A 14,072-nucleotide genomic window follows, 5' to 3' on the forward strand; every position below is an offset into this window, starting at 1 on the left:
AGTTCTGCGTATGGTCCACTTCCAACCAAATCAATGAGTGTGAAGTCCATGCTATTCACTTCTTCCTTGATCAGCATCCAGGTCATAAGGTCTACATAGAATCATAGAAAGGTTACAGCATGGAAGGAGGTCATTCGGCCCATCGGGTCCACGCTGGCTCTATGTAAGAGCAATCCAGCTAGTCCCACTCCTCCGCCCTACCCCGTAGCCCTGCAATTTTTTTCTTTTCAAGTACTTATCCAGTTCCCTTTGGAAGGCCATGATTGAATCTGCCTCCACTACCCCCTCGGGCAGTACATTCCAGATCCTAACCACTCGCTGTGTAAAAAAGTTTTTTCTCATGACACCTTTGGTTCTTTTGCCAATAACCTTAAATCTATGTCCTCTGGTTTTTGACCCTTCCGCCAATGGGAACAGTTTCTCTCTATCTACTCTGTCTAGACCCTTCATGATTTTGAATATCTCTACCAAATCTCCTTGCAACCGTCTCTGTTCCAAGGAGAACAACCCCAGTTTCTCCAGTCTATCCACGTTACTGAAGTCCCTCAAACCTGGAATCATCCTAGTAAATCTCTTCTGCACCCTCTTTAAGGCCTTCACATCTTTCCTAAAGTGTGGTGCCCAGAACTGAACACAATACTCCAGTTGTGGCCAAACCAGTGTTTTATAAAGGCTCATCATGACTTCCATACTTTTGTACTCTATGCCTCTATTTATAAAGCCCAGGATCCTGTATGCTTTTTTAACCACTTTCTCAACCTACCCTGCCACCTTCAACAGTTTTGCTCACATACCCCCAGATCACTCTGTTCCTGTACCCCTTTTACAGTTATGCCCTCTAGTTTATATTGCCTCTCCTCGTTCTTCCTACCGAATTGTATCACTTTGCATTATTCTGCATTAAATTTAATCTGCCACGTGTCCGCCCATGCCACCAGCCTGTCTATATCCTCTTGAAGTCTATCACTATCCTCCTCACTGTTTACTACCCTTCCAAGTTTTGAGTTATCTGCAAATTTTGAAATTGTGCCCTGTACATCCAAGTCCAAGTCAATATATATCAAGAAAAGCAGTGGCCCCAGCCCCGACCCCTGGAGAACACCACTATACTCCTCCCTCCAGTCCGAAAATCAACCGTTCACCACTACTCTCTGTTTCCTGTCACTTAGCCAATTCTGTATCCATGTTGCTACTGCCCCCTTTATTCCATGGACCGCAATCTTGATGATAAGCCTACCATGCGGTACTTTATCAAATGCCTTTTGAAAGTACATATACACCACATCAACTGCATTGCCCTCATCTACCCTCTCTGTTACCTCATCAAAAAACTCTATCAGGTTAGTTAAACACGATTTGCCTTTAACAAATCCGTGCTGGCTTTCCCTAATCAATCCACACTCATCCAAGTGACTGTTAATTCTGTCCTGGATTATCATTTCTAAAAGTTTCCCCACCACTGAGGTTAAACTGACTGGCCTATAGTTGCTGGGTTTATCCTTGCACCCTTTTTTGAACAAGGGTATAACATTTGCAATTCTCCAGTCCTCTGGCACTACCCCGTATCTACGGATGTTTGGAAGATTATGGCCAGTACCTTCGCAATTTCTACCCTTCCTTCCCTCAGCAACCTAAGATGCATCCCATCCGGACCGGGTGACTTATCTACTTTAATTACAGCTAGCCTTTATCAATTTTTAGTCCATCCAGTCTCTCAACCAAGTCTTCCTTTACCGAGACTCTGGTAGCATCTTCTTCCTTGGTAAAGATAGATGCAAAGTACTCATTTAGTACCTCAGCCATCCCCTCTGCCCCCATGAATAGATCTCCTTTATGGTCCCTAATTGGCCCCACCCCTCCTCTTACTTCCCGTTTACTGTTTACATGACTGTAGAAGACTTTTGGATTTCCTTTTATGTTGGCCGTCAGTCTATTCTCATAATCTCTCTTTGCCCCTCTTATTTCCTTTTTCACTTCCTCTCTGAACTTTCTATATTCTGCCTGGTTCTCATTTGTGTTATCAACCTGACATCTGTCATATGGCCCTTTTTTCCATTTCATCTTAATTATTATCTCTTTTGTCATCCAAGGAGCTCTGGCTTTAGTTGCCCTACCTTTCTGCCTCATGGGAATGTGCTGGACTGTACCCGAACCATCTCCTCTTTAAACCGCCCACTGTTCAATTACAGTTTTGCCTGCCAATCTTTGATTCCAATTTACCCGGGCCAGATCTGTTCTCATCCCATTGAAAATGGCCCTCCTCCAATTGAGTATTTTTATTTTAGAGTGGTCCGTGTCCTTTTCTATTGCTATTCTAAACCTTATGATACTATGATCGCTGCTCCCTAAATGCACCCCCACTGATACTTGCTCCACTTGGCCCGCCTCATTCTCTGGAACCAAGTCTAGCAATGCCTCCTTCCTCATTGGGCCAGAAAAGTACTGGTCAAGAAAGTTATCCTGAACACATTTCAAAAATTCCTCCCCCTCTTTGCCCCTTATATTATTATTGTTATCCCAGTCTATATTAGGATAGTTGAAGTCCCCAGTTATCACTACTCTATAGCTTTTGCATCTCTCTGTAATTTCCCTGCAAATTTGCTCCTCCATATCCTTCCCACTAGTCGGTGGACTATAGAATACACCCAGGGGTGTAATGGCACCTCTATTGTTTCTTAAGTCTCACCAAACAGATTCTGTCCTTGACCCCTCCAGGACATCCTCTCTTTCCAGTACTGCGATATTCTCCTTAATCAATACTGCCATCCCACCTCCTTTCTTTCCTTCTCTATCTTTCCTGAACACCTTGTATCCAGGAATATTTAGTACCCAATCCTGCCCTTTTTTGAGCCAGGTCTCCGTTATCGCCACAACATCGTATTCCCATGTGGCTATTTGCGCCTTCAGCTCACCAACCTTGTTTACCACGCTTCATGCATTTACACACATGCACTGCAAACCAGTCCTGGACTTTCTTGTAGACTCTCTTAGTCTGATCCCACCTAATACTGTATTATTACTTGCTCTAGTGCTATCTTTCTCTCCTGATCCTTTGTGCCCCTTGTTTCTCCTTTCCAATGCTGCATCCTAGTGCCCATCCCCCTGCCAAATTAGTTTAAACCCCCCCCCCCCCACTGCCCCACATCACATTTATGTCTCTGTGCCCCTAACACTTAAAACTACCAAGTACATGAAATAAAATGACATTAAACAGCATAGGAAACAATACCTTTGATCCTTGAAATGGAAGGAATAGCACTGAAGGTCTGCCAAAAGTGAGTCTGTGATGCAGTATGGTGGGGGGAACGTTCACAAAATGGCAGTGGGCAAATATCAGTCGGGACAGTTTTTGTAGTGACTTTCAATAGTAATTTATTATATTAGAGTTTGAGTGCTTGAAGATAAGTGAACTGTTATTTGCCAGTTGATAAGCTCATTTGAGCTGCAAAGTAATCCATTCTAGACGACTTGGTTCAGGAATATGCTAGCAGTCAGCCACTAAAGGGGCTATTTGTGTATAAATAAATAAATAATTTTCATGCTCAGACATTAATATAAAACATTATTCAGGTACCATGGGGGACTAATTCAGGCCCACTGGATATTGGGCCTTGGACCTCATTAGACTGAAGACGGCGTTGCGGGAGGAGGACACGCAGGAGGGGAGAGAGATCAGGCCTTGGGGAGGGGGAAGAGATCGGGCCTCAGGGAGGAGGAGGGATTTGGCCTCTGGGGAGCAGAGGGGAATCGGGCCTCGGTGGGGGTAGGGGAGAAATCGGGCCTCAGGGGGTGGGGAAGAGATCGGGCCTCTGGGGAGGAGGAGGGATTGGGCCTCAAGGGGGGATGGGGGGGTGATCAGGCCTTCGTGGGGGGAGGTGGAGAGATCAGGCCTCATTGTGGGGGAGAGGTCGGGCCTTGGTGGGGGGGAGGAGAGAATTAATCATCATTTAGAAAGACACGAATTAATCAAGCACAATCAGCATGGATTTGTTAAGGGAAGGTCCTGTCTGACAAACTTGATTGAATTTTTTGAGGAGGTAACAAGAAGGGTCGATGAAGGTAGCACGTTTGATGTAGTCTACATGGATTTTAGCAAGGTTTTTGACAACGTCCCACATGGCAGATTGGTCAGAAAAATAAACGCCCATGGGGTCCAAGGGAAAGTGGCAAGTTGGATCAAAAATTGGCTCAGTGGCAGGAAACAAAGGGTAATAATCAACGGGTGTTTTTGTGACTGGAAGGCTATTTCCAGTGGGGTTCCGCAGGGCTCAATACTAGGTCCCTTGCTTTTTGTGGTATCTACCAAGGATTTAGACTTAAATGTAGGCGGTGTAATTAAGAAGTTTGCAGATGATACAAAAATTGGCCGTGTGATTGATAGTGAGGAAGAAAGCTGTAGACTGTAGGAAGGTATCCGTGGACTGGTCGGGTGGGCAGAAAAGTAGCAAATGGAATTCAATCCGGAGAAGTGTGAGGTAATGCAATTGGGGAGGGCAAACAAAGGCAAGGAAATACACAATAAATGGGAGGATACTGAGAAGTGTAGAGGAAGACCTTGGAGTGCATGTCTACAGATCTCTGAAGGTAGCAGAACAGGTAGATAAGGTGGTTCAGAAGGCATAAGGGATGCTTTCCTTTCTTAGCTGAGGCATAGAATATAAGAGCAGAGAGGTTATGCTCGAACTGTATAAAATATTAGTCAGGCCACAGATAGAGTACTGTGTACAGTTCTGGTCACCACATTACAGGAAAGATGTGATTGCACTAGAGAGGGTACAGAGGAGATTTACGAGGATGTTACCAGGACTGGAGAATTTTAGCTATGAGGAAAGATTGGATAGGCTGGGGTTGTTTTCTTTGGAACAGAGGAGAGAGAGGGGAGATTTAATTGAGGTGTATAACATTATGAGGTACCTGGATAGACTGGAAAGGAAGGACCTATTTCTCTTAGCAGAGAGGTCAATAACCTGAGGGCATAGATTTAAAGAAATTGGTAGAAGGATTAGAGGGGAGTTGAGGAGAAATGTTTTCACTCAGAGGGTGGTGGGGGTCTGGAACTCACTGCCTGAAAGGGTGGTAGAGGCAGAAACTCTCATTTAAAAAGTACTGGGATATGCATTTGAAGTGCTGTAACCCACAAGGCTACAGACCAAGAGCTGGAAAGTGGGATTAGGCTAGAAAGCTCTTTCTTGGCTGACAGACAGGATGGGCCGAACGGCCTCCTTCTGTGCTGTAAATTTCTATGATTCTAAGTGTGCGTGTGTTTCCTGCCTACCATTTTAGGGCCTAAGGAGGCCCAATTTAACCCCCTATGTTTTTATAACAAGAAATTACCTTATCATGTATTCTATAAATTCTGGAGGCAAGTCGCCTTGATCATTTAACCTGTAAAATTTTGTCACTTGGTTTTCTGAGAGTGTAATTTCTTTTTGCCGTGCGATAGTAAATCTTGCATTCTTGATCTCCTCCAAAATCTCATCTAAAGAGAAGAATGCAAACATCATTAAATAAAAATACACACCACAGCTGCATAAAAAGGCATAGTACACACGAGCATATTTTACACACTTTTAGGTTGAGTAGTCTTATTTCTCAAACATCAGTTATATTCCACATACCATGGGTAAGGTTAATGGCTATAAAAACATTTCAAGCAGGAATCCTACAATTCTCCTTCATTAGATTTGATAACCCCTCTTTGCTTTCACACCTTTAGTTCTTCTGAACAAACAGGAGGCACTTTAGCCCAGGCAAATATGATCCACACCCATAGGAATTAATTTTGCAATGGTAGGTCACATACCAGAGGTTTAATCTTTCCTGCTCTTTGAACTATGCTTTACTGGTGCTTCGTAAAGTCTTCCAGAGCAGATTCCACTTGCTACCCAAAGAGGTTCTCTCCAGAAGGGGAGCTCCAACCACCTACACTAGATCCTGGGGAAATCCCAAGAGCCTTTACCACATAAATCTACAATATACTACTCTATGGCTGAGGGCATTGCATCTAGAATGCACCGCATACATAAATATATCCTTTATCAGAAGCAAAATCAAATTGCTCCATCTCTGCTGTAATTAATGGCTCATCCTCTTTTCCCATTGATTCCGTGGTTTCTCAGGCTCTGTCATATCAATGACCTCCACTACTCATTTTCCAACTGTGATGTCTCTAAAATCAACTTCCTTCAGAAAATATACTTTCACTGCAAACACTCCTCTCGCAGTAGAATTAATCGGGTAGAAATTCATCTGCAGTAAGTTTCTGCAGCTCGAGGAACTTCGGCTCCGAGTTGAGGAGCTAGAGTCTGAGCTGCGGACATTGGGAGACATCAGGGAGGGAGAAAGCTACCTGGACCTTTTGCTCCAGGAGGCAGCCGCACCCCTTAGATTAAATACTTTAGAATTGACACGTGGTCAGGGACAGGAGGGTGTGACTGCGAGTGATACGGGGATCCAGGAGGTAGTATTGCAGGAGCCTCAGTCCCTGAGCTTGTCCAATAGATTTGAGGTTCTTGCAACCCTTGTGGACAAGTGCGGGGACTGCGGGAAGGACGAGCAAACTGACCACGACCTCCTGGAGCAAAAGGTCCAGGTAGCTTTCTCCCTCCCTGATGTCTCGCAATGTCCGCAGCTAAGGCTCCAGCTCCTCAACTCGGAGCCGAAGTTTCTCGAGCCGCAGACACTTACTGCAGATGAATTTCTACCCGATTAATTCTACTGCGAGAGGAGTGTGTACAGGAAGCCGTTCAAGTGGGGGGAGTAAAAAGGAAGATGGTTGTGGTAGGCGAAAGTATAGTTAGGGGGATAGACACTAGATCTCTGCAGCAAGGAGCATGAGTCCCGAAGGCTATGTTACCGACCCGGTGCCAGGGTTAAGGACATCTCCTCTGGGCTGGAGAAGAACTTGGAGTGGAAGTGGGAGGATCCAGTTGTCGTGGTCCACATAGGTACCAACGACATGGGTAGGGCTAAGAAAAAGATTCTGCTGAGAGAGTTTGAGCAGCTAGGGACTAAATTAAAAAGCAGAACCACAAAGGTAATAATCTCTGGATTATTATCTGAGCCACGAGCAAATTGGCATAGGATAAATAAGATCAGAGAGATAAATGCGTGGCTCAAAGATTGGTGTGGGAGAAGTGGGTTTCGATTCGTGGGGCACTGGCACCAGTACTGCGGATAGAGCTGTTCCGTTGGGACGGACTACACCTGACCCATGCTGGGACCAGAGTTCTAGCGAATCAAATAACTAGGGAGGTAGATAGGGCTTTAAACTAAATAAGTGGGGGATGGGGGGAGGGTCCCAGTGGAGAGAAATCTAGAATGCTAAAGAGAAAAGACAAAGAAGCGGAGCAGGAAAGTGATTGAGGTAAGGATAACCAGATTTTGTCAGGAAGGGACAGAGCTTACAAACAAAAGAGTGCACTAACAAAGAGGGTCCAGGTAAGAAAAAATGCTAATAAGACAAATAGGGCCATAGTACAAAAAAATGTTAAGATGTCTAAAAATGTTAAAAAGACAAATCTAAAGGCACTGTATCTGAATGCACGAAGCATTCGTAATAAAGTAGGCAAATTAACAGAGCAAATTGATGCGAACGGATACGATATAATTGCAATTACAGAGACATGGCTGCAGGGTGACCAAGGCTGGGAGCTGAATATCCAAGGGTATTTGGTATTTAGGAAGGACAGGCAAAAAGGAAAAGGAGGTGGGGTGGCGTTGTTGGTAAAGGATGAAATCAGAGCAATAGTGAGAAAGAATATTGGCTCAGAAAATCAAGATGTAGAATCCGTCTGGGTGGAGTTAAGAAGCACCAAGGGGCAGAAAACACTGGTGAAGGGGCTTGATCGGGTGGATGCGGTGAGGATGTTCCCAAGGATGGGTGAAACTAGAACTAGGGGGCATAATCTTAGAATAAGGGGCTGCTCTTTCAAAACTGAGATGAGGAGATACTTCTTCACTCAGAGGGTAGTAGGTCTGTGGAATTTGCTGCCCCAGGAAGCTGTGGAAGCTACATCATTGAATAAATTTAAAACAGAAATAGACAGTTTCCTAGAAGTAAAGGGAATTAGGGGTTACGGGGAGCGGGCAGGAAATTGGACATGAATTTAGATTTGAGGTTAGGATCAGATCAGCCATGATCTTATTGAATGGTGGAGCAGGCTCGAAGGGCCGATTGGCCTACTCCTGCTCCTATTTCTTATGTTCTTATTATAAGTTGTCTATAGGCCTCCAAACAGCAGTGGTAATGTAGGGGACGGCATCAAACAGGAAATTAGAGATGCATGTAACAAGGGTACTACAGTAATCATGGGTGACTTTAATCTACATATAGACTGGCCAAACCAAATTAGCAATAATACTGTGGAGGGTGAATTCCTGGAGTGTGTACGAGATGGTTTTTTAGACCAGTACGTTGAGGAGCCAACCAGAGGACAGGATATCATTGATTGGGTATTTTGCAATGAGAAGGGATTAATTAATAATCTTGTTGTGCGGGGTCCTTTAGGGAAGAGTGACCATAACATGATAGAATTCTTCATTAAGATGGAAAGTGAAGTAGTCCAATCCGAAACTAGGGTCCTAAACCTAAACAAAGGAAACTACGAAGGTATGAGGAGTGAGTTGGCTATGATAGATTGGGAAGCTTCATTAAAAGGCATGACGGTGGATAGGCAATGGCTAACATTTAAGGAACAAATGCATGAATTGCAATAATTATACATTCCTTTCTGGCGCAAAAACACAAAAGGAAAAGTGGCCCAACCATGGCTAACAAAAGAAATTAAGGATAGTATTAGATCCAAAGATGAGTCATATAAAGTTGCCAGAAAAAGTAGCAAGGCTGAGGATTGGGAGCAGTTTAGAATTCAGCAAAAAAGGACCAAGAGATGGATTAAGAGGGGAAAAAAGAGAGTATGAGAGTAAACTTGCAAGGAACATAAATGTGGACTGTAAAAGCTTCTATAAGTATGTAAAAAGAAAAAGATTAGTGAAGGCAAATGTAGGTCTCTTACAGTCAGAAATGGGAGAATTTCTAATGGGGAACAAGAAAATGGCAGAGCAATTAAACAAATACATCGGTTCTGTCTTCATGGAAGAGGGCACAAATAACTTCCCAGAAATGCTAGGGAACCAAGGGACTAGTGAGAAGGAGGAATTAAAGGAAATTATTTTGGTAAAAAAATATTGCTGGAGAAATTAATGGGACTGAAAGCTGATAAATCCCCAGGGCCTGATAATCCGCATCCAAGAGTACTAAAAGAGGTAGCCATGGAAATAGTGGATGCATTAGTTGTCATCTTCCAAAATTCTATAGATTATCGAACAGTTGATGCAGATTGGAGGGTGGCAAATGTAACCCTACTATTTAAAAAAGGAGGGAAGAGAGAAAAGAGGGAACTACAGACCGGTTAGCCTAACCCTAGTCTAGTAGGGAAAATGCTAGAGTTTGTTATAAAGGATGTGATAACAGGACACTTAGAAAATATTAACCGGATTAGACAAAGTCAACTTGGATTTATGAAAGGGAAATCATGTTTGACAAACCTACTGGAGTTTTTTGAGGATGTAACTGGTAGACTAGATAAGGGAGAACCAGTGGATGTGGTTTATTTGGATTTTCAGAAGGCCTACGATAAAGTTTTTTTTAAAATTAGTTCGTGGGATGTGGGCATCGCTGGCGAGGCCAGCATTTATTGCTCATCCCTAATTGCCCTTGACAAGGTGGTGGTGAGCCGCCTTCTTGAACCGCTGCAGTCCGTGTGGTGAAGGTTCTCCCACAGTGCTGTTAGGAAGGGAGTTCCAGCATTTTGACCCAGCGACAATGAAGGAACAGCGATATATTTCCAAGTCAGGATGGTGTGTGACTTGGAGGGGAACGTGCAGGTGGTGTTGTTCCCATGTGCTTGCTGCCCTTGTCCTTCTAGGTGGTAGAGGTCACGGATTTGGGAGGTGCTGTCGAAGAAGCCTTGGCGAGTTGCTGCAGTGCATCCTGTGGATGGTACACACTGCAGCCACAGTGCGCCGGTGGTGAAGGAAGTGAATGTTTAGGGTGGTGGATGGGGTGCCAATCAAGCGGGCTGCTTTGTCCTGGGTGGTGTCGAGCTTCTTGAGTGTTGTTGGAGCTGCACTCATCCAGGCAAGTGGAGAGTATTCCATCACACTCCTGACTTGTGCCTTATAGATGGTAGCAAGGCTTTGGGGAGTCAAGAGGTGAGACACTCGCCCAAGAATACCCAGCCTCTGACCTGCTCTTGTAGCCTCAGTATTTATGTGGCTGGTCCAGTTAAGTTTCTGGTGCCACATAAGAGGTTAGTGTGCAAAATTAAAGCACATGGGATTGGGGGTAATATACTGGCATGGACTGAAAATTGGTTTACAGACAGGAAACAGAGAGTAGGAATAAATGGGTCTTTTTCGGGTGGCAGGCAGTGGGGTACCGCAGGGATCAGTTCTTGGGCTCCAACTATTCACAATATATATCAATGATTTGGATGAGGGAACCAGATGTCATATTTCCAAGTTTGTTGATGACACAAAACTGAGTGGGATCGTGAGTTGTGAGGAGGATGCAAAGAGGCTTCAAGGCGATTTAGACAAGTTGAGTGAGTGGGCAAATACATGGCAGATGCAGTATAATGTGGATAGATGTGAAGTTATCCACTTCGGAAGGAAAAACAGAAAGGCAGAGTATTATTTAAATGGTGATAGATTGGGGAATGTTGATGTACAAAGGGACCTGGGTGTCCTTGTACATCAGTCACTGAAAGCAAACATGCAGGTGCAGCAAGCAGTTAGGAAGGCAATTGGTATGTTGGCCTGATTGCAAGAGGATTTGAGTATAGGAGCAAGGATGTCTTACTGCAGTTATACAGGGCCTTTGTAAGACCACCCCTGGAGTATTGTGTGCAGTTTTGGTCTCCTTACCTAAGAAAGGATATATTTGCCATAGAGGGAGTGCAGCGAAGGTTCACCAGATTGATTCCTGGGATGGCAGGACTGTTGTATGAGGAGAGATTGGATCAACTAGGCCTGTATTCACTAGAGTTTAGAAGAATGAGAGGGGATCTCATTGAAACATATAAAATTCTGACAGGGCTAGACAGACTGGATGCAGAGAGGATGCTTCCCCTGGCTGGGGGATCCAGAACGAGGGGTTGCAATCTCAGGATACGGGGTAGAACATTTAGGACTGAGATGAGGAGAAATTTCTTCACTCAGAGGGCGGTGAACCTGTGGAATTCTCTACCACAGAAGGCTGTGGAGGCGAATTCGCTGAATATATTTAAGAAGGAGCTAGATAGATTTCTAGACACAAAAGGCATCAAGGGTTATGGGGAGAGAGCAGGAATATGGTATTGAAATCGAGGATCAGCCATGATCATATTGAATGGCGCAGCAGGCTCGAAGGGCCGAATGGCCTACTCCTGCTCCTACTTTCTATGTTTCTATGTTTCACCCGCATCCAATTTCAGGTGCGGAGAGGGAAGTACGGCTGGAAGGCCCAATTTCGGGCTGGCCTCGGGCCTGATTAATATTAATTGGGTGAACTGCCAGTGCTGGTCATGCCTCCACAGGTAGTTCTCCCATTAGAAGAAAATGAATTTCGAGCCATTACCTTTGCCAGCTGTAGCCCGACGGTAAGTCTCAGGCGCAGGTGTGGGGGGGGGGGGGGGGGCGGGGTTTGCGGTCGAGGGTACCAACCTTCCAGGATTGTCCTGTTGTCTCCAGGAATTAAAGATTAATCTTCAGGACATAGCTGCAAACAACCCAGGAGAAAAATCATGGGCATTAGGAAAATGTTTTTTTTTCATCATTGAACACTTTTTATTGTGAATTATAAAAATATCGGAGGTTGGTAGAAAGGCTGTTTGACTAACAGTCAAGAATCATCCAATAAGTAATGAAGAGTTTGTTTCCAATTGGCATGGGAAGTTGGTGCACCATGAGGATTGACGTGTTAGGCGAATCGGGGCACGGCAGTTGCAGGAGGGAGTTGAGGTAATGAAATCTCCTGAAATACGCCTAACCAGATTTGGCAACCTGGTGGGTGGGTGTTGGAGGGTGCAGGGGGATTGGGATACTGTGGAGTCAGGGGAGCACTTCTCCACGGCATCGTTTTGTAAACGTTTCTTTCAAAAAACCTACCATTAGTCGGAGGCCGCTGCTTAGACCGCAGCAGCCGCTAAAGAATCCGGCTCTGAAATATCGAATTTCTGCAAGAGGGTCTAAGACAGACGTTAAGTCCCTCATTTATATATGTAAGAGGGCCTAACATCAGTTTTGGGTGGCCGCCAGGAATGCCTGAAAAATGCTCCGACCCTTTAGTGTGCGACGTTGATTTCCGAAATTGGTCCTCGTTGCGCCCGTAAAACAATAAATCACCACATTTTGAGCTCCTTCAAACCTTTTGATGGGCCAATGAAAAACTTGGGGGCGGATTTTCTTGGGTCTTCTCCTGCACTGCTGCTGTAACTTTGGCATTTAATTGCATAAACGGGGTTTCCACTGAAGTTACGGTGGGAGAATCCGCGACGAAATTCCCGGCGCTTGTTTTTATTTCCAATGCTTCAAAGACACAAGTGCCGATTTTAAGTTCCATGGTAGACCTAGTATGAGGTACATGTAGCAGGATTAGCATCCACCTGATCCTAGAAATTAGCCAAACTTTAATAAAAGTAGTGAGCTCCAGGCTCATATTAATGGATCGTTGACAAGTTCTGATAGGAAACTTTAAAGGAATGCAGCCACTTGAAGATAAGTGTCTGCATATGGGGCAAAAATAGTGTCACCTTTAAAAACAGCTACATGTATTTTTACTTGCACAACACCAGGTTATAGTCCAACAGTTTTATTTTAAATCACAAGCTTTCGGAGCTTACCTCCTTCGTCAGGTGAGTGAAGGGTTCTAAAAACGCATAGCATATATAGTCAGAGAACAATGGCTGGTGATTACAGATAATCTTTCCAACTGCCCCCTATCACATCTCGGCTGGGAGACGATCACAGCATCCAAAGGTGTCGTTGGTGTTCAGACAGGTTAGCCACGGAAAACATTACATTCCAGTATACTGAATACACAATGGGTCAGATTACAAAGACAGAGAGAGAAAGAGACCCGAAAGGCAGAGAGAGAGAGAGAATGTCCAGTTGTATTAAAAACAGATAACCTTTTTTCGCTGGTGGGGTTACATGTAGCGTGACATGAACCCAAGATCCCGGTTGAGGCCGTCCTCATGGGTGCGGAACTTGGCTATCAATTTCTGCTCGACGATTTTGCGTTGTCGTGTGTCCCGAAGGCCGCCTTGGAGAATGCTTACCCGAAGATCCGCGGCTGAATGTCCTTGACTGCTGAAATGTTCCCCGACTGGGAGGGAACCCTCCTGTCTGGCGATTGTTGTGCGGTGTCCGTTCATCCGCTGTCGCAGTGTCTGCATGGTCTCGCCGATGTACCATGCTCCGGGGCATTCTTTCCTGCAACGTATGAGGTAAACAACGTTGGCCGAGTCACAGGAGTATGAACCGTGCACCTGGTGGGTGGTGTCCTCTCGTGTTATGGTGGTATCTGTGTCGATGATCTGGCATGTCTTGCAGAGTTTGCCGTGGCAGGGTTGTGTGGTGTCACAACCACACAACCCTACCACGGCAAACTCTGCAAGACATGCCAGATCATCGACACAGATACCACCATAACATGAGAGGACACCACCCACCAGGTGCACGGTTCATACTCCTGTGACTCGGCCAACGTTGTTTACCTCATACGTTGCAGGAAAGGATGCCCCGGAGCATGGTACATCGGCGAGACCATGCAGGCACTGCGACAACGGATGAACGGACACCGCACAACAATCGCCAGACAGGAGGGATCCCTCCCAGTCGGGGAACACTTTAGCAGTCAAGGACATTCAGCCTCCGATCTTCGGGTAAGCGTTCTCCAAGGCGGCCTTCGGGACACACGACAACGCAAAATCGTCGAGCAGAAATTGATAGCCAAGTTCCGCACCCATGAGGACGGCCTCAACCGGGATCTGGGGTTCATGTCACGCTACATGTAACCCCACCAGCGA

The 14,072-nt window shown here is 45.2% G+C and overlaps 1 protein-coding gene across 1 annotated transcript in view; it reads right to left on the reverse strand.

The window, feature by feature from the left end:
• LOC137320194 (thioredoxin domain-containing protein 3 homolog) overlaps positions 1 to 14,072 on the reverse strand; it is an 85,168-nt gene that overhangs the window by 27,827 nt on the left and 43,269 nt on the right. The window contains exon 12 of the mRNA XM_067981912.1: positions 5,335 to 5,479. Coding sequence (XP_067838013.1) covers positions 5,335 to 5,479 — 145 coding nt within the window. The remainder of the gene's footprint in view (positions 1 to 5,334; positions 5,480 to 14,072) is intronic.

The sequence above is a fragment of the Heptranchias perlo genome, chromosome 3 (genome assembly GCF_035084215.1).
Source record: "Heptranchias perlo isolate sHepPer1 chromosome 3, sHepPer1.hap1, whole genome shotgun sequence".
In the NCBI taxonomy this organism is placed as follows: domain Eukaryota; kingdom Metazoa; phylum Chordata; class Chondrichthyes; order Hexanchiformes; family Hexanchidae; genus Heptranchias; species Heptranchias perlo.